General features: G+C 35.8%; 1 protein-coding gene across 2 annotated transcripts in view; it reads left to right on the top strand.

Moving 5' to 3' along the window:
- Positions 1 to 22,337, top strand: part of LOC134538767 (protein mesh) — a 98,505-nt gene that overhangs the window by 3,438 nt on the left and 72,730 nt on the right. For both annotated transcript variants that reach the window (XM_063380256.1, XM_063380255.1), the window contains exons 2-4: positions 16,219 to 16,460; positions 20,592 to 20,957; positions 22,135 to 22,272. In XM_063380256.1, the coding sequence (XP_063236326.1) occupies positions 16,219 to 16,460; positions 20,592 to 20,957; positions 22,135 to 22,272 (746 nt within the window). The remainder of the gene's footprint in view (positions 1 to 16,218; positions 16,461 to 20,591; positions 20,958 to 22,134; positions 22,273 to 22,337) is intronic.

Genomic DNA, 22,337 nt, shown 5'->3' with positions numbered 1-22,337 from the left:
TCAAACGGTTAATAATTAGTATTTAAAAGGCGGGAAATGAAACAAAAATGGTTGGAGTTACAGGACGAAGGATGTTTGAGTTCAAATTTTAACCACTTGAAAAAAAATATATATATATAATTTGTTTTTGTGTAGTAAATACCTACTCTTGCCTGATCAAGAAAAATAAACTTTATTTTGTGTAAATACATTTCTTTAAATACAAAAAAAAAGAAAATACAAATGAAACCTTCTACAATAATTTCCGTGAAATCACGTTTATTTTGTAGAATTAATAATGTTCGCAGGCTTTCGCGGCAATTGTCTGGAGAAGCTTGGCTTCTGGGTTGTAGCCGTCGCCTTGGCGAATAGTTCACCGACGTTTCGGTCGAAATTGCAGTCGCTATCATCAGGGAGAAGTTACCTACTGACTAACTGCTCCTAACTCCTCCCTGATGATGGCGACTGCAATGTCAACCGAAACGTCGGTGAATTATTCACCAAGGACACAACTACAACCCAGAAGCCAAGCTACTATTTTGTAGAATGTTTTACCAGCGATTTTACATATTTTTTTGGGGGGAAATTTCTTTCCAACGGTCTGAAAACATGGCGTACTGTAAGACTTAAAATTAGAGATATTACAACTTCCGTTATTGGACCAGGGGTCGCCCGATACGACCGGGTAAACTTGGAAACAACGGAAGAAAAAAATAGGTTACGAAAGAAACAGCGAAATCACGTGCAAACCGTTGAACACTTGCGGCAAGGACACGGCAAACGAGGAATCGACTTCGACTCGGTTGCGACACGAAGGTCGCCGAAGTTTCAGAGTTTCCGACACCCATCGGGCTGGTCAACACCAGCGAAGGGGAGTTAGTCATGGCGCCAATCGTTGCCATGGCTGGCCAATCCCCTCCTAGCACATGATGCATGCGACCCTCTCCCTGCATGGCCAATACCAGCATGACTAGGCGTATAGGCTTCGGCCTGAGACGCACCTAGGTCCCTCCCTAACCCGGACCCCTCCAAAATACACTTAGTTTTAGTTAGGTTAGAAAAAAAATCGAAGACACGAGGTATACAAAACGCTCTTACGAAAAGTGTCATAATCCGCGAGAAATTTGAGCCACGGTGTAAATCAATGATCTCAAATGGTTAAAGAGTTTGTCGGTAAAATAAAATTATTTTTTTACTCTAATTATTAAATAATTAATTTTTATTATTTTTTCTTTCTTCTCTCAAGTCTTTCAAGTATTGGCTGAATTATTGCATTCCTTAAATATTAATAATACGGTAATAAAATTTTGTTGTGTCATTGTTACTAATTGTAACCAACACGCAACCATAGATTTTCAAAATTAAACTAATCTACTGCAGTAACAGTTCCTATTTAATTATTGTTTATGGAGGTGAACAATGAAACGAAAGAGACTATATTGGTTTCAACAGATTTTATGATAAAAATATTTTTTTATCCTTTAGTATCGAAAATTTGCTTTCAGTATGGTACATATCGAACATTAAGATTTATAAAAGGGTATATGGTAGTGTATATTGATGGATTGCTTACAGTTGTAGTCATTCCCGAAAATGAATTTAATACTAAATGCCAAATAACTACTTTACTGGATTAATTATTTGGGGCAACCATTCATTGCTAACACAAAGCATTTAATTAATTATATGCTATGCTTTAACAAAGTTCAAATCTAAAAAAAATTTATTCAAAATGGTTTGGGCCTAGACCCAGACACCGTTTTTCGTTTGCTATATTTTCCTCTTAAACTTCAGTTTTGTTAATTTTGGCTATGTTAATAGAAAATCGTGCCACTACTATTTTACAACATTTCAAACAATTCATAGCTCAATTACAGCGTTGAAATTCAGGACATGCCCGTCCAAAACCATTCTGGTTTTTTGTTTTACGAATTTGCCCCAAAACCACACGAGGCACCAACGCGAGCAGCGAAACTATCCGATAACAGTTAATTTTTCACGTCTCGTCGACAGCGAGATGATAACAGACATGAAAACGAAGAAAAAACAAAAACAAGGGACTTAAAACATTAATTTGGACATACACAATAATTATCCTGTTTACACTGTTGTATCGTAGCTAATAGCTGATGAACGGGACGCCTTACTTGCGTCCGATGACGGAAACAGATCTCAGTTCCAAAAAAATTCACAGCTGGTTTGTCTTAGGAAGCCTTTTGTCTTGATGTAAGCTTTTGGACAAACGCAATTGCTAAGCACTTTTTTTCTGTAGAAGAAAACTAAAAAATACCAAAAAGACAAAAAACACAAACTAAGCAAAATATTGCTGTTGTCAACAGGATATAAACACCACATAATATTCCACAACAGGAATATGGTCAACAAACAAAGAAAAACAAAGAAAAATGGACTAAGAGAACGAAAAATCCCCCACAAATGATGACAGCACAAAAATATTGGACCCAAAAATAAAATTCAGCTCAATAGTTGATAGGAGACAAAAAAACGACAAAACTAAAAGACAAAACAAACACAATAGTTTTCAAAACAGAAGAGAACAAAAATAACCACAAATGATGACAGCACAAAAATTCAGTTGACCATATTCCTGTTATGGAATATTATGTGGTGTTTATATCCTGTTGACAAGAGCAATATTTTGCTTAATTTGTGTTTTTTGTCTTTTGGCTGTTTTTAATTTTCTTCTACAGAAAAAGTGCTTAGCAATGGCATATGTCCAAAAGCTTACATCAAGTCATGCACTCACATTGCACAAATCTTTCAAAGCCTTTTGTGTTCGTCATCGTTGTGTTGCCAGAATAGCTGTTTGATTTCATCGCTGGATTTGCATGTGCATCGCTGTATATTTGCTGTGCACTCCACATTATCTGTTTGGTATCATCGTCGAGATCCGTTGTTTCTCGCTGTGTTGTCCCAGGTTGTTGTTTGTATGTATTTGCTGTTCTTTTTGCAACTGTCTCGTAGTTGTTAGCCCGCTGTGTTCGTCTGTGCTGTAATATTGTTCTATTTACCTCTGTACTGTCTATGCGTTCAGTGTGATTAGTTTTCTGTGTTTCTGTTTATTCATCTTTGATGGTCAGTTCTTCGGTTTTTTTTCTGAGAACGTAACAGTGTATACCAGACATGACGCATGTACAAAATAATGCTTTTAACCAATTGTCATCATTCCAAGAATAATTAAAAAAAACATGATTATCAGGAATATGTGGAATGAATACTCTACGTTCTATTGTCAAGAGTAGTTCCATTGTTTGCCTGGGGTATGTTCCAAGGAAACAGCTAGGAAAAACCGTAACTGGGACGGACGGTGCAGCAATTCGGGGAAATTTTATTGTGCGTTAGAATTTGAAACATTGCGATCATGTTTGAAACGCTTCGATTATTTTTATTTCTGCCATAATTTTCCATGTATTAAAATACTGCCCATCTTGTTAATATTCACTAAACAGTTAATACTATACAACGATTCCCTTTGGCTTTGTGAACATTGTTTCGCGCCATCCGCCACATATGGCACCACCGTGGTTACACATTTCCGTTCCATTCACGAAGTTACTTCTGCCAAATGCCGTACACCGAGAGCTAAGAGATTAGACGTGAAAAATACGGACGGGAAGAAGCAGATGGCGATGGGTAGAGACCTGACAAATTCGCGGATTCATTTAGTGATAGTCTAGAATCCAAAAACGTTTGCTCTTTTACTGCATCAGTGATTGGGCCACCGTTTAACTGAATAATACTCGGCCACTGAAAAACCTTTAACAAAAGAAGTATCGAATCACTAGCGTCCCAGTTAACAGGCGACACGAGTCAGTAGCCAATGAGCAGATGTAATTTTCCCGCGTGCGTAGAGGATCTTGGAGTATATCCTACAGGTCATTGAAATCGCGAATTTTTTCCGGTCTCTAGCGATGGGGAAAGGGTGTACAGGTAGAACTCGTGCCAGAGCGGAGCCGGCGGGAGTGTCGCAAGGCAAGGTTTATCTGCCGCTCATCGTTATCTCCAGATATCCAGCGCCCGCTATCAGCCGGGTCACGTTGTCACGAGGCTGGCAGATGCGTCAGCGCTCGCTATCAGCGCCGAGTGCGCGGGCTTTATTTGCAGCTTCGCCGTGCGACCCGTGTGATGCAACCCGCGAAACAACGATGATTCGCGCGAATTCCCGGAAAAATATAAAACACTAGGTTGTTTTTTGCACGTCGGGTTTTTGGAACTTCCGGAACGACTCATTACTCATTTATTCTTTTCTGACGTTGCGATCTCTTCCACGTATCGTTTGCCAGGTAGGTTACGAAGAAAGAATACACACTGAAGTCGTTACCATGCACAGAAAACTTATTTTTGTACTTTTACAAAATACGTTTTTGGAAACCAGTTGCAAAGCAATAGTTTGTAATACAACCAGAATGGTATTGCGACTTTGTACAACGCATGGCTTTAAACTTTTAAAATAGTACAACCATCCTTTAATAATTTGTTATAATTTATAGTCATATGAAATGTGCGGAAACTTTACAGTATAGTAACTGTTTTGTGTTGTTAGTGCTGCTATCTGCGTATGATGGTGGCAATAAACCTTTTAGATTCAGGCTGCGAATTCTAGCTGCGGGTGGAGAAATTACGTATTTAAAAAGGGAATATTTATCACGCTCGGCATTGAATAGCGCGACGCATTGCCATGTGGTTTTTCTAAGGCCGGTTATATCAAATAAGCAATAAACGCAAGTAACGCAAGTAACGCATATCATAAGTTTAAATGCAATATGAGAACACATGAATTTACTCGGTTCCGAGGTTAAATGTTTACATATCACTGGCGAGTTCTGAAACACTCGCTCGCCATTTTTTTATATGAACATGATAAATGCAGTAATTTTGCACAATTTTTTTCAGACATGATACATAGGATAAAGACAAGGAAAATGTCCTGTTAATGAGCAAAATTGGTGTAGCGTGGTGTAAATGGGGAAGATGTATTTTCTATGAAAGATGAAACATCACTATCACTCCCGTAATATTAAAAATAAGACTTCCTTTCAAAGTAATTGTAAGTCTTATAAATAATAAATTTAACTGACTTTTTAAAGGTTTTCAGATACGCCAATCGTTAGCTCAAGAGGGTGAGGTGTGTCGCTCATAATCAGTAGTTCCATAACATACCCTGATATGATCCTAGCGCATTGACAGTGAGTGGTTTCAAGCATAGACGTGCAACCCTATATTTTTATTTCTCTGCAACATTGTCATATTTTAAATTTACATTCATAACATTTAGTGTATTTTATTAGAATAACAGTAAATTTGCACAAGAAAATACAAATTGCTGTAATGAAAGGTCATCTTAACTTGCATACATTCCATTCACGTAGGATACACAAGTGCCAACGTGAAAAGTAAAAGTATGACTTAAATTCATTACATACAAAATACATGCTGTCTTAAATCAGTAATAAACATACAAGAAGGTACACTCAAAACCTGGAATTTGAAATCTAGGAAAAAATATTTAGTACAATCAAACGGCGCAGTTCAGGAAACGTAGATAAGAAGCACGCCATATTTGAAACGCGAACTAAACAGACCGTGAATGACGAGCGGAACGGAAACCAATTAAAGCATATTTTTTTGTGCGCTGTTGCACTCTGAATGCCGTGGCAGCAGGAAGTATTAAAACAGGTCAAGTGGTTTGTTTATTATTTACAAGGTGTTTTGTTTTGATTTTGTAAGTCAATATCGTGGGAGCAATGTAGGTCAGAATAGTATAAGTTTTTTTTTGCCCAGTTCAATGTCTTTTTTGTTAAAATTATGATATAGTCTGTACCACGTAACTTGTCCCAAATAAGACGGCAATAAAAAGTAGTACTAATGGTCTACGAATCATTATGCCATTGTTTTCTGTCAACTATGTTTGTCAATAATTTCATGTGGTTGTCATTGCACGTAAACAAACATTACGCGATGCTTTGCAAGTGACATTTGGGAAGTGGGTAACACTGGTGGTACTACTTTTTGAGAACTTTCAAATTTGAGACAAGTTATTTGACCTAGACTATAGTTAGTACAGTCAGTGGTGTATTTAAGCTATAATATTTCTGGGTGTAGGGATGCAGAGTGTGGCGATAAATGGGATTAAATTGTATGAGCCGAAAACCTACAGAGCTACAATTTCATTATTGATTGCCTCAATGAATCCGTATATTTTTACAACTGAGCCTCAATAATACAAACCTGAAGGGGCCAAAATTTATCACTAAGAGTTTTAATTTTATGGTTAAGGTCAAGGTCAAGGTCCTGATAGTGGCTTAGGGCGGCCTGATTTTATGAGTCTTAAGCCACTTTTAGGAATTTGTGTTCTTTCTAAGGCAAAAATTATTGAGGTTTTTAGAATTAGGACATTTTGAATATTCAAGGAATAAAAAGGGAAATTTTCCCTAAAAACGGGAATTTATTCTAGAAATAGAGAAACTTTTTATTTTTCTAATTTTTTTATAGGTGTTTTGGCAGAATGTTTATATAAAAAAAAAAGGAAATTTTGGCCAATTTTGTCGAATTTTGGGCAAATTTTCATTAAATTTTTGCAAAGTTTGAAGTTCAAAGTTCAAATTCAAGGTCATCCAAAATAGCCGCCGTGACGTCACGAACCACAGACTGAATCCCGGCACTGGCACCTCCAGCCAGGGCTCGGAGCTCCATTCATATACTAGGCCTACTAAATTCTTATGGCAGATGACGTACTGCGTCCTTTATTCGATCTTCGTCGACGCATGATTACTTCGTGTGAACCTTAATATATTACAAAACAAAATCAGATAAAATTCACTTAAACAAAAGTCGGTTTACAACTATAAATTTTCATCTGAAAATATTTACCTAAAGAGAACACAAATAAAAATACGACTTCTACTTCCTAATTTAAAAAAAATAATGCATACAACAATTGTAACCAACAGCGGACATTAACATTTGTATGTAATACTCAAAGAAAGACAACGCTCGAATAGTCCACTCGCTTCGATAGTCAGTTTACTAAAGGGAAACGCGCGCTTTACCGTTCGGCTAAAATTAAACTAATGGTCCCAGTCGATATATTCAACAATCATCGTCATAGCTGATGATAATCCGCTTAGCTGGGTTTGTTTACTCTTTTTGTAGTTGCGATAACCACCCTTGAAGTATTAGTGAAAGAAAAAAAAACTAATGTCTTGGTGGCCGTAAAGAAATTACACTCACAGGTTGTATGTATACCAGACGACTTTTTCTGACTTAAATTACAGTTATTGAAATTTTTTTGAAATCATATCTTTCTAAAAATAATAAAAAATGCTTATAGCACTCCGGGACAATGTAGTTTCATATTAGTGAAATAATTGTTAGAATTGGATCATTAGTTTCAGTGATTGCCCCTAACATTCAAACATAAAAACATAAAAAGATACCTAACCTAAAAATGAAAACCGACTAAAGGCAAAAAAACAGGAAAATAATATAAAAAATATATATGAAACAGTTATAAAGTAGAATTAGAAGTAGGATAAGTAATACGACAAACTATCGCTTAAAGAAAAAAAAGCAACAACCTAAACTTGAAACGTAATACAATTACAATATAATTAAGTTAGAAATAAACAATACACGGTATAAAATCAATGTTTTTAAGAAATTACCTGAACAACAAGTCCCTTTTTTCTTTACTCCAGGCATATGCCAGTAGGCCGAGTTGTTGTGGCAATAGAAAATGACACTCACATGTTGTATGTCTATCGGGGAATCTTGCATTATAATTATTTCCACATTCACAGCCAGTTTACACAAAACCTTCATGAATTAAACACCTAAATCTTCCTCATGAATCACACTGTCCATTGGTGAAAACCGTATGAAAATCTATTCGGTAGTTTTTTTGAGTTTATCGCGTTCAGACAGACAGACGCGGCGGGAGGACTTTATTTTATATTATGTACAGATTGATGTATTGATAATTCTTCTGCATGTGTGTATGTCACTGAACTCCTAAACGGCTGGACCGATTTTGATGTAATTTTTTGTGAGTGTTTGAGTGAGTCCCTGGATGATTTAGATTTACAATTGGAACCGGCAGGTGACGCTGCTATCGAGTTATAGGGTATATATTTTTACGCATTTTTAAATTTTATTTTAAATATTTTTACATATCAGAAACCACAACCCCAAAATTTCACCCCCCCCCCCCCCCCCCAAACATTATTTTTTAAAAATGAAAATAATAATAAGTGTGTTTATATAGACATATAATAGGAGTTTGGTCATAGACATACAAAGTTACAGACTAAAACTCTTAACCGTTTTTCGTCGCCATGTTTGGGATATTTTCATTACCTATTTTGTGATTTATTATTTACTTTTATCATTAAAATTAAATTACATTAACACTACAGGACTACTACAGAACGTCAGAACAATAATTCTACAGCAAAATAAAAACAAGCCCGCATACTAAAACACACTTTTATACACTTACTTTTACTTGCAAACTTTCGTACACTTTCGGATTACTTTATAATTTTGCTACTGTAAAGAATAAAGTAGAGGGTAAGAAAAATGAAAGTTCTTGGCCGTTTTACGTCGCCAGGTTTGGTATGATTGTCATTGCTGATTTTGTAATTTATTTTTCAGTTTATTTATATTACTAAAATTAATTACCTCAGCATATTAGCACTACAGCACTACCACAGAATTGCAGCACAATAGTTTTACAACAAATTAAAAACTAGGCCGCACACTACAGTACACTTTAATACAATAACTTTTTCACACTTTGCAAACTTTCGAACACCTTCTGGTTATTGTATGATTTTCAAAAGTTTTGAACTTTTAAATTCTATTTATTTTCTAATATGCAATATCTGTATCTATATAATTCTTCCGTATGAATAATTGACCTATAAAACATTCTGAGAATTTCATGAATAATTGACCATCTGAGAATAGTTCATAGTTATATTTGTGTACCATAGGTGTCGCTGATATCAAATTCTGTGGTATTTGACATTGTTGTTTTGACATATCAATAAATGTTTGCTGTGTTTCGATATTCCTTGTATCACAATAATTGCGTGCATATTGAGTGTATTATTCATCGACAAAACATATTGAAATAACGTTTTAAATCATAAATGAAGTGTACTTAAACATATACATTTTGCAAATGTGTAAGGTGCATGTTCATGTGAATATCTAAGATGATCATCCACTTCCAATTTATTCTAGGCTGAGAAACGACACAAAGTCGCCCCCGAAAAACCCAAATGTATCCATGCCTCAGGTTCACAAGAACTTCAACTTCCAACTGTCTTTCTTCGGCTTCCTTAATCTCAAATTTGTCGGAATTTATTTTTAACTGTCTTAATTTTACCTTAAACCTTTTTAAAAAAAATTATACGACCATGTTTTATTTTAGCGGATGAAAAATAATATTTGAAAGCCAAAAACAATTGCATAACTACCTTAGTAGGCATAAATATGAAAATTGTAAAGACATTTAATGCTGGATGCATTGAGTTAAAATCACTGAAAATATTTTTCGCTGTAGAGAATACAAGAAAATGATCAATCTATCTGTTTTAATATGGGCGAACCAAAGGATGTTATGTACATTAAGTTCTTAAAATGTTCCAGGAGTTCATAGAAGTTTCCAAAACATTTCCAAATAAAATAGGTACTTCAAAATCTACCTACGCCTGTAGGCTGTGCCAAAAAGGATTTTATTTATTTCATGGTCCTAGTCTCAATAAACCACAATGAACTTATAATTTATACCCAAATATTTTTTAAAAATAATTCCAAACTGAAACATAAAATGTAGAAATATAAAATTTAGGACGAATTTAAACATGGGAAAAATCAGACCACGTGGACTTTTTTTTATAACACCAAACATTAACTAAAAGAGTGGAAATTTTTTAGTACAAAGCATTAATTACCCCCTTAGTAAGAGTAAAAAATCAGTTCAGAATTTTTGTAAAACTGATATATAATATTATATAAATCTTTTGTCGAAATAATTTTTGGTATGAACAAAACTTACTACAAGGGTACTCCGTAATAGTCGCATAAAATATTCATTAATCTTTTAGTAGAGACAATTTAGAGCCAGTTAGAAATTCTGGTGTATTTTATAAATATTAATTTAATAATTTATATCAAATATGTTTAAATATATGCTACCCTTATTGCAAGGGGAAACTAAAGTTAAATGATGCAAATAATATAGACGTTAATAAATATGTTATTTTCATGTATGTCTGCCTTATTGCACAGCACAGAACTTACCTACCTCCACGGGGTTATTTTCAAGTCAATGTCATGTATTATTTTAAGAATATTCTAGAAATTCCACCTAAAGCCCATTTTACATATATTCATTGAATAGTAAACTTTCGAAACATTTGGGATGAATATGTAAAACGTTTTATAAATACTTTGGTATTCACGAACTAAAATGTGTTTTGTTAATTATGTTCCTTGAATCTTTAAAGGAATTTCATAATGTTCCAGAAAGAAAAATGAATACCAAAAATCTTTCTGAACCTGTAGACCGAGTCAAAATGGATTTTTTTTAAAAAAAAAATCGAATCATTGCAAAAAACTAATACCTACTGTTAAAATGATTTTCTTGGGGAAAACCATTGCTGCAAACAAAATTCGAAAATGCTTTTGCAATTTGCAGTGCATATTTTATTTACTAGGTTATTTAAACAAAAATAGTAAATTTATTGCTATTCAAGTGATTTGTCACCAAAGAGGTTAATTTACAGTCAAAAAATTGGTTTTATCTCTTCAGTAAATATGAAAATTATAAATTCTAATCAGCTGTCAGTCCGCATAATAATGTTTACACATGCACTGACACGTTTCTAGAGCCAGAAGTTAGATGAAATTTTACATGAGAAGAAAGTTGTGCCTTATCTTAAAAAGGAAAATATTTGCTGTAACAGTTGGGATATGTTATTCTAGAAGGCTAGCCCAACTATTCTTACGTATAAATTTTCATTTACCTATATAAAAATGTTCCAGAACGCAACGTCAAGCCAATAACATTTGATAGGCCTATTAGTTACGGCTTTGGATAAAAAAATATTTACAAATGTACCTTTTTTTCTAAACTTTTTGAACCACACCTTTAAAAAAAATATTAGATACTGTGTCTAAAAATTGTTGATAAGTAATCATAAATAACCCTACTTTTAATAGCAATTAAAAATGAAATAAAAAATGCTATAATTTTAGGAAGACATAAGTGTGAAAAAAGTTTTAGTAAAATAAATCTGACTAGTCATACTGTAAAAAAAAAAATACTTTGCTAGCTTAGCAATTTATTTGAAAATAGATTTTATCAAAGAAAATAACTCGTTAAGATTATCAAATTTAAAAATTGTTGCCGCATAATTCATGTAGATAATTCCTCCCCCCCCCCCAAATATATCATGTTTGCTTTTATTTTGAATTATAATCAATAGTATGGTTAGTTATGATTGTGTAACCAATTTTTTTTATTCATAGCATTTAATAATTTGGTGCAGAGTGAGGATTAAAAAACTTTTGAAGAAATAAAAATAACTTGAAAACAATGAAATTTTTTAAATTTTTGTTTTTATTCATAACTGTAATAATTGTCCTAACTATTCTCCGCTTGACTGAGATCTGGGACAATCTGTATAAACAAGACTTTTAAAATAATATTCTTAATTGTTGATTGTGCACTTATTAATTAATGTGATTGAGTATAGATTATTTAAGAAACAGAATACTGAATTACTATTTAAAAACTTACGTGTGACACAGAATCATGACGTGGAAGTACCACTCATGTTACATGAGTCATGTATGATAGTCCTTATCTGCACACTACTGTCCGCCTACACTCGTTCAATACCACCTTCTTGCCAGCCACATCACTAACACTAGAGCTGTAGCAAACCGTATGTATTCGGTACTGAGTAACGGATGAGCCATCTAGTACCGAGTAACGAAACGTTACACACGAATGCATTTCGTTACTCGCATTTTTTGTAGTATGTTCTACACTTTACCTATTAAATCAAATTAAATTTGGAATGACTTAAACACAAGTCTGGTTCAAAATACGGAAAAGAGAAAAAATGCACCTTACGCAGTTTAAGTATGTAATGTATAAGTATATTTTCTACAAATTACGACTGTGTACGCGTACGCAATACGACTCGATTCGTTGCTCTAACATAACATAGCATGTTATAAGGTATCAGAAGTAACGAGTAACGTAACGATACTATAGTGACGAGTACTAATTCTTAAAGTAACGAATATATAAGTGAAGGCTTTTTTTTCGTTACTTTTACACCTCTAACTAACACTACATTGGGTTGTCGGATCGTCAGCTGCGAAGCCAGACGAGTAGTCACATCCACTCAGTCATCGTTAGCACTCACTTGCCGGTATCATGGTACCTCGCTGAACTCAACCAGCCGCCTATCCATCATATCCGGGGGATTAAGAATACCCCACAGTTCACAGGGGTGAAAGATGCAACCACAACACAAACAGTTCTAAAGTTTACCGAAGCAAAAAGTTAGGCTAGGTTTTCACCAAGTTACATTATGTTAGGTTACTTAATCGTAACAAAAAATTGGTTGTCTGTAAAGTTGGTTTACGGACGATAGTTTAACGTGACATTGTCATAACAAAACATTGATGAAATGATTGCATACTTTTATGAATAAAATGGAATCATTTTTATTGAATTATCACTATTTTGTATGGATACAAAGAAGGAGTGAAATGAAATCTAAAATTTAATTGATAAATTTACTTTTATTTGCACTCATTAATTCAAATATGTTTATTGCTTTAACGAAGAGATTATTTTAACTATAACTTATATACATGTTTGATATTTAACTTCTTCCAATCTGTGTTATTCTGTTGATGATAGGACGGTGATAGGAAAAGTAGGAAACGAATGGGAGTGTTTCAAGGATTATGTGAAGGATAATGGCTTACCCAACACCAAAATGCAGTCAAAAAAAAAATTGGTTGTCTGTAAAGTCGGTTTACGGACGAAAGTTTAACGTGACAACGTAATAACAAAACACTGATGAAATGATTGATCCAGAAGAAAATGAAATATCAGATTCGGCCTGAGACTGAGCCGTAATAGGTTTTTGCAACCAAACCATTTAGGCATTAAAAATATTATATTCTTTCAGGAATATATTTTTTTTTAATTTTTCAATCTTTTGCATGATAAAATCTACCTCTGCATACTTTTATGAATAAAATTGAATCATTTTTATTGAATTATCACTATTTTGTATGGATACAAAGGAGTGAAATAAAATGTACAATTTAATTAATAAATTTACTTTTATTTTCATTCATTATTCAAATATATTTATTACTTTTGAAATGGTACGTGCGTCGTATTTATTTTTACAAGTACAAAAAAAAATTTCACATCTGCCGGAATTCGAACCGACAACCTTACTATTAGAAGCTGCGCCGCTGATCGCTCACCCACGAGGCCGTATTCTTTTATTAATAGTTTCAGATGTTATATATACATTTATAAAAATTTTGTTCACGGTTGGGGAATAATATTATTTCGTTTTTATTACTCGATTTTATAACAAATACGCATCCCAAATACACCAAACTTATTTATAATGTGTTACAATATTTTTAAAACATTGTGCAAAAGATCCCGGTTGTAATTTGCATTATTATGTGTAAATGTTATACACCATTGTTGGTTCAAAACGTATTTTAATATATAACATTACTTTTAAATAACTGTACCGATTGTGCTGAAAATCGGTGGACAATCGTTAAATTACATAATATTAATAATTCAAACGACGAAAATATGATTGAAAAGTCAAATCGATGGTCGTTCCAATCGAGTGGAAGAGAGATGCCACGCATGCGTAGGCCCTACAATGAGCATGAAGAGAGATGCCACGCATGCGTACAATAAGCAAATAGGACACATCCGTAGTGGGACATCCGTAGTGGGACACTTTTTCGTGCGTGCCAGCCGGCGTTCATCGATTTATTAGACGTTGTTACGTCAATAATATATTTGCGCCACGGACTCTGCAGCAATGCTAGGAGGAACGGGTAAGCAAAGAGAAATGTAAATGTTACATTGAAATACATGAAAAGAGAATTACGCCACGGACTCGGTCGAAATTCTAGGAGGTTCAGGTTAGCAAAGAGCAATATAATATGAGCGTAACGGGACAACGCGAAACGGGACAATGTGTGTAACGGGACAATTTTTCGTGCGTGCAGTCGGCGTTCATCGATTATTAGACGTTGTCACGTCAAAAATGTAAGTTTGGTTAAGTTGCGTTAGCGTTAATCTAAAATACTCTATGACCGTAAAATAAACAAACCCTTGTGATATTGTGTTTGTTCACGATCGATCGGGTAACTACGGAGAACTTCGGAACTGTTCGGGTGTGGCTCAAATCCCTGTGAATTGTAGGCTTCCCGGGGTATTAAGTATGTGTTAGTTCAAACACGAAGTTTACACATCTCAAAATGTTCATATTATCTCAAATGCACTGCGCATATTTATCGAATCGCTTGGTTCAGAGGTCATATGATTACAAGGCACAGTGGCCAAAGGTTGTATCGTTGAGGCTGGAAGAGACCAGCTATTTATAAATTTGTGTGTATGTAAAGAATATGGGAGCAGGGTATATGATGGCAATGATGATAAACATGAACTTGCACAATTAGGCAGTAATTGTCGCTACATGATTCAGTAGTTAAAAATAATTTGTTATTTTAAGGTCAGTTTTTCAAAACAAGCTTATTTTACATAAACTCGATTAGAGACAGTATGGAAAAACATTAAAATGACGTACAAAACAGTCGCAATTGTTTCATTTCATATTCGGTTAATTAATGACCACTAAGACATAATCAGTATCATTAGACACCAGCAAAATTCGCGGATTCATTCGGTGATAGGCTAGAATTCAAACACATATGCGTCTTAGATTACTGTTCATCTGGACGAATCTCAACCAATTATAAACCTTCACCAAAGAAGGATCGAATAACAGACAAACCAGCTGAGACGACTTACAAGTCAGCAGCCAATGAACTTGCGTTATTTGCCCAAGTGTACAGGGGTATGTGCAGTCTATCCTGAAGGCCATCGAAACCGCGAATTTTGCAGGTCTCTAAGTATCATCACATACTTAATATTTAATCAGAAGGTGGTGATAGAGTTTGTTGAATTGTGTGGCAACTATTACAACTGCCACTTTCTTTAATGAAATTAGTTTGAACACAAGTTATAAAAAAAACCAACAGCCCAAGTGAGATCTAACTTTTCTTTTTCTGGAAACAGGAAATAATGAATTTATGGAACACTAGTAGCTCATAAGCAGCAGTAGTACAAGATGCCAAGAGGTGTAAATTATGGCTTATAATTTGTTGCATGATAAATAAAATGCGTGGAAAAGATGAACTTGTCATTTGTTAACATATTCTAGGTTTGGGGAGATGTGGTGGAGAGAAGTGAATATGAATGATGAGGCGATAGTGCCAAAATACGCTTGTGCAGGATTTCACTAAGTAAAACCAGAATTGAATTTTCCCACTAATCACGACACTTTCATCGCCAAACTTTATGTAAGCTTTTGGACATACACCATTGCTAAGCACATGTATGTCTGTAGAAGAAAACTACAAAAAACCCAAAAGACAAAAACATAAATTAAGCAAAAATTTGCTGTTTTCAATAGGATATAAACACCACATAATATTCCATAACAGGAATATGGTCAACAAACAAAGAAAAATGGACTAAGAGAACGAATAAACCCCCACAAATGATGACAGCACAAAAATATTGAACAAAAAAATCAGCACAACAGTTGAAACGAGACAAAAACCACGACAAAACGAAAAGACGAAACAAATGCAATAGTTTTCCAAAACAGAAGAGAACGAAAAAAACCCTACAAATGATGACAGCACAAAAATTTTACAAGCGATTTTTTGCTTAATTTGTGTTTTTGTCTTTTGGTTTTTTTGTAGTTTTCTTCTACAGACATACATGTGCTTAGCAATGGCGTTATGTCCAAAAGCTTACATCAAGTCATGCACTCCCATTGCACAAATCTTTCAAAGATAATTTCAACGCAAACTGGAGCACTAGACTATACCAGACCTCTCCTGTTGCAGACTGCCTGGCGACGAGGTACGCCCCTTCCACGCAGCGGCTGCGACAGGGCGACCGCGCCTACGTCATCTCGGACACGCGCCTGCGCTCCATCCGCAGCGAGTTCCTGTACTGCTTCTTCGACCAGGGCGGCGACGACGGCAACGGCGACTACCAGACCGACATCCACTCGTCCATGCCGCAGGTGCACAAGAACTTCAACTTCCAGCTGCCTTTCTTCGGCTTCCGCTTCAACTACACGCGGGTGAGTGGCGTGGACGAGGCGTCTCCAAACGTTTTAGCCTAAGGGCCCTACAGACTCCTCCACTAAGTACTAAGTGCCACATTGACTCCTGAACTAAGTACCAAGGACCACACTGACTACTCCACTAAGTACTAAGTGCCACATTGACTCCTGAACTAAGTCCCAAGAGCCACACTGATTCCTCCACTAAATCCCAAGGGCCTAATTGACTCCTAAACTAAGTCCTAAGGGCTACACTGATTCCTCTACTAAGTCCCAAAGACCACACTGACTCCTCCGCTAAGTACTAAGGGCTACATTAACTCCATGTACTAAGTGCTACCCTGGCACCTCCACTTATTCCCAAGGGCCGCACTCACTCGTCTACTAAGTCCCAATGTGCATACTGACTCGTTCAATAAGTCCCAAGAGCCACACTGACTACTCTACTAAGTCCCAAGGGCCTCATTGATTCCTAAACTGAATCCTAAGGGCTACACTGAATCCTCTAAGTCCCAAGGGACATACTGTCCTCCACTAAATTCCAAAGTCTATAAACTTGCTAGCTCTTCATACCAACATACTGTAAAACTATGACGGGTAGGTGTTGGTCAGCGTGTCGTAGTTTGGAGATGTATGATAGGGACTAAGGTGTGTCCGAATTATCCTTAAATATAATAAAACTAGCTGCAGTACCCGGCGTTGCCTGGGCTGAAACCAAGGTGATATATTGTCCACGAGTTAAATAAAAATGGATAGGCTATATGACAGTGTGGTGGACATAGAGAAATAACATACAATTTCTGTTTGTATGCCTATTATGATTTTCTGTTTACCCATGACGATCGGATGAACGGTTTAGAAGTTGATTCAATGCAGCGCAATCTAGCGGCGAGTTACAAAATAAATGGATAGCATAAAAACCTTCTCCATGAAAAAAACACTTCACTGTGCCCACTGTCTATATATATATATATATATATATATATATATATATATATCGATGTACAACCACACATGTGACTCTCTCTCTCTCTGACTTGCTCACTGGATGATCTACTCAAATTATTATAACCCACTTCTAGATTTCTATATGAGCTAGAAACTAGATATTTTGGAAGCTCATTGATCTCGATTTTTTAATCGCAGAGAAATAAAAAAATGAATTATCAAATATTAAACCCCGAATTATATTCAAAATTACAACACGCCCTTCAATTTACTGTGGATCTTTCACTGGAATATTTCTGTGGTTAAATTTTAGGATCTTTTAAAATACTGATTACACCATCGTATCCGATTTGGTCAGGTATACAATTTTTATTCGTGACTTAAGTGTCGTTTCACCGTCGGCTATATTTTAGGTAAAGAAAAAATTTAAATAAAGGTAAAATTTTGTATTTTTGAAAGTCATTTTTCAGTTATCTTACAAGCTCAACGGACAGCTGCAATCTTCGAGCTCAGCAGGCCCATCCAATTTACAAAAATGTACAATTACAATACTATGATGTTTAATCTATTTGCACCTTAATTAGTCAGAAAAAAAGCGTTTTATTTAATTTTCCTGAGAAAATGTTTTCTCCCGTATCTGAATAGCAGACAGAACCATAAAATCCATCCACTTTTTATCGCTGTATATGCAAATAGGTTTGCCAAATTTCATGACTCTAGCTGTTGTACAAGTATGTAAAAAATTAAATTTCCATCTAAAGTAATAATTGTTCTACAACACAAATTAAACATTTTTTTTCACCCTTAATTATTAGCTACAGTCTTCAAAATTAGCGTTTGCATCACACTTAAAAAGACACACAATTTAGTTTTCTTTTTATATTTGTCGTATTCCCATCCGTTAAACCTTAGACAGAATCAGAAATTTTTTTTAAGCTTGAATTTTTCACTTTTTAGTATATGAAATTCAATACTTATATGACAGTTATAATAATAAAATTTAGTACACATATGTCTCTTTGATATGGCAAAGCGACTGCCAAATTAGCCAAATATTATGTTTTTAGCTATCATTTAATAAGTATTTAATTAATTTATTTATATACATTAGTGTATTTGTATATAAACCTTAGTGGGACTTGAGGGCGAAGTTCTTTCGAGGAAATTTCCCTCTACGGTAATTTTGGGAGCCAAGCCCCTAACAAATGGAAGTTTGAGAGTGAACCCTTCATCTCAATCATGAAGAAGTCCATGATGAACCACTACAGCATCACCTCTTAGAGATGGCTGGGGATCCAAGCCAGACTCCATGTGGTACACCCTATCACCATATTGCAAGAAGCCACAGTAGATTTCAGATAAATCAGGTCATGAAATATAGATTTAGGACAAATCTCAGCTAAAAAATATTAATCAAGTTCCTAGTATAAAAAGATTAGGTCTTATGGAAACCAAGTTGACTTTATACTGGGCACTAAAGAAACAAATAATATATAACTGTACCTAGGATGCATAAGATGCTATGTCATAAAACCATATTTCTCATGGGAGCAGTTTAAAGAATGCTAAAGAGTACCTCACTTATTTACTCAAATATTCTCTACCCGAAATATGTAATAAATTTAGATATCGTAGATTATAGTGTTGTATGCCACTATAAAGAATGTGAAATGGCCAAATTTATTATAAAAAGGGCTTCTTCCCCAAAAGTGGACAAAGTGTCTTATGCCTTCGATGTTCACATAACTGCTCTAATTTGTTCATTTCTAATGTAATTAAGTGTAATGTAGTGTTTGTGTGTATGGTGACATGTGTTAAATGTGTTAAATATTTCCAGAATCTCTGTGACCCTCCGGATAGCGGTATCATAGTTTGATATCAGTGTAAATAAACATAAGAGGATATTTTTTTATGTTGCTGCAAGTGCCTTTAAATGGCTTAATTGATTTCATAAATCTTCCAGAGCACCAAAACTTTGTAGTACAAGGCAGTTGATAATAAACTATAATAGACATTAGTGAGGGGATAATTGAATGTTTGAAAGTGTTAGTGAATTGTTCCTTGGAGTTCAGTGACCCTGCAGAACACATACTCAGTTTATAAAAAATACCTACGAGAATGAACCATACCAAACGATTAGCTAAAATTTGTCAGCAGTTTATAGACTCCACATACCGACCACAAACATTTAGTTTAAGTTTTAAACCAGTGCGAGTTGACATTAGTGGACGATTTGCTGTTTTTCTACTCAGATTATTAGTGAGCAGCGACACATGTAGTTTAAGTGCAAGACTAGTAGGAATAAACTGTGTCCTGTGCCAGCAGGTGTCGATAAATGGCTTACTAGAGTTCAGCATCCACACATACCACTAACATAAATTAAGTCCAGAGGGAATGAACCATAGTAAAAGAGTTTTCAAGTTGCTGCAGGTGTTAATAAAATATTTTTTTTGGGAGTTCAGCGACCTTCTAGGATAATAACATAATTGAAGACCAGAAGGAATGTACCACAGTAAATGATTTAATGTTTGTTTTACCACTGTTGCTGATCACATGTTTTTGGAGTTCATCGACACTTAAAACTGCTAACACAATTGAAGTAAAGTTCAGAGGGAATTGATCAGTGAGAAAGGTTGTTCGTGTTGCCGCAGGTGTCGATGAACGTTATCCTGGATTTCAGCGAACTTTCAGACTACTAATATAGATTAAGTAAAGACCAGAGGGTATTGATCAGCGTGAATGGTTGGTTGTGTTGCCGCAGGTGTCGATGAACGGCTTCCTGGAGTTCAGCGACCCTCTAGACTACTTACATAGATTAAGTAAATACCAGAGGGAACTGATCACTGTGAATGGTTGGTTGTGTTGCTGCAGGTGTCGATGAACGGCTTCCTGGAGTTCAGAGACCTTCTAGACTACTAACGTAGATTGAGTAAAGTCCAGAGGGAATTGATCAGTGTGAATGGTTGATTGTGTTACCGCAGGTGTCGATGTATGGCTTCCTGGAGTTCAGCGACCTTCTAGACTACTAATGTAGATTACGTAAAGACCAGAGGGAGGTGAACAGTGTGAATGGTTGGTTGTGTTACCGCAGGTGTCGATGAACGGCTTCCTGGAGTTCAGCGACCTTCTAGACTACTAACGTAGATTGAGTAAAGTCCAGAGGGAGGTGATCAGTGTGAATGGTTGGTTGTGTTGCCGCAGGTGTCGATGAACGGCTTCCTGGAGTTCAGCGACCCCCCCGAGCACTACACGTACCCCCTGAGCTTCCCGGTGAAGGACTGGCCCAAGAAGAACGACCCCTCCTTCATCGGCATCTTCTTCAGCAAGACGCGCATCGGCCGGCTGCGGCCGACGGACGTGGACCAGCGCCGGCCCGGCGTGTACTACCGCGTGGAGCGCGACTTGCAGACGCGCACCGACCAGTTCGGCGTGGAGATGCGCGAGCGCGTCATGTGGGACGTGCGCGAGGCGGTGGTGGGCGCAGACACCTTCGTGCCCAAGCACGCCGCCGTCGTCACCTGGAAGAACATGTCCTTCGCCGGCGGCATCGACAACTCGCTGTCCACGGTCAGTCCCTGGCCAGGGTTATTTGTATCTGCTGTTCTTGTGGGCAAATGTCTCCCGCTGTGTTCGTCTGTACTGCATGGGCGTATCCTGAGGGATAGTGGCCCCACACCCACCTTCTGAAATTTAACAAGTAAATGAAATAACGTAAAGCACTGCAGTCAAGGAAATTGTTTTAACTAGTCCTCACAAAATTTTATTTAAAATTCTTGTTCAAAATTTTTATTTTTTTTTATTTTTTTTTTATTAGAGTATGGCCTATTGTCACTCCCCTTCCTCAGAAAACGTTTTAATTTCAAAAATAAATTTTCCCCGCCACTTCCCTACTGTTTGGAATTGGATAAGCCCTTACTGTACTGTGAAATGTTCTGACCAAATGTCTTCTACGGATTTCTTTGTGCTGTCTATTTAATAAATTATATCAGTTGATTTTGATTTTTGCTATTTTTCCACATGTATACATATTTATATTTGTTCTTCTTCCTTTAGGTTTTTTTTTCTATGACATACGTGTAAACCAACAATGCTGGGTAACCATACAAAATTTTTTTAATAACCTTCTCCTTTAAAAGAAATTAAAAATAATATAATTCTAATTTTGATTGTGTCTGAATCTGGGTGAAATGCATTAAATACAGTGTTAAAATATTCTCCCCTTAAATTTACGAAAATCACTGGTTACAAATTATTCAGTGGTATTCGTAAATATACGTATGTTAAAAACAACACAAATACATAAATAACAAAAAAAGCAAAAAAAAAGGCATATTAATAAAAAATACGAGAAATGCAGATACAGAAACAAAGACATGAACATGAAAACATTACATTAACCCCTAAACCACATAGAAAACAAAACAGAAATTTTATTTGAATCTCGTAAAATTTGTACATTTAATATCAGATAGTAAGATTTTTCAAATTAATTTTATTATTTGATAAAATAATGTCTTCTTCATACTTATTAAAAGTTGTGACGTTTCTGTATACAATGTCATTTGTTTTAACTCTCGAATGTAGGTACTCTAATTCCATTATTATCAAGAAAATAATTACAGCTAATTGTATTTTCATAGGGAATTATGTACAAATAATGCATCAAATATTACATAATGCTTGAAGTGAATAGTGACAGACTGATACAGTCTCTCTCGTGAGTGTGAGCGACGCGTGTCCGCAGACCAACACGTTCCAACTGGTGCTGGCGACGGACGAGGTGTACACGTACGCCATCTTCAACTACGTGGAGATGCAGTGGCTGTCGCACACGGAGGCGGGAGGGGACACCACGACCGGGGCCGGGGGAGTGCCCGCCTACGTGAGTCGAGCCTTGTTTCCTTCTCCTCCGCCGCCGGCAGGCTGCGTCCGTGCCACGCACCTTTG

The sequence above is a fragment of the Bacillus rossius genome, chromosome 14, assembly GCF_032445375.1.
Source record: "Bacillus rossius redtenbacheri isolate Brsri chromosome 14, Brsri_v3, whole genome shotgun sequence".
Classification (NCBI taxonomy): Eukaryota; Metazoa; Arthropoda; class Insecta; order Phasmatodea; family Bacillidae; genus Bacillus; species Bacillus rossius.
The sequence above is the reverse complement of the archived record's forward strand: the minus strand, read 5'-3'. Positions and strand labels throughout refer to the sequence as shown.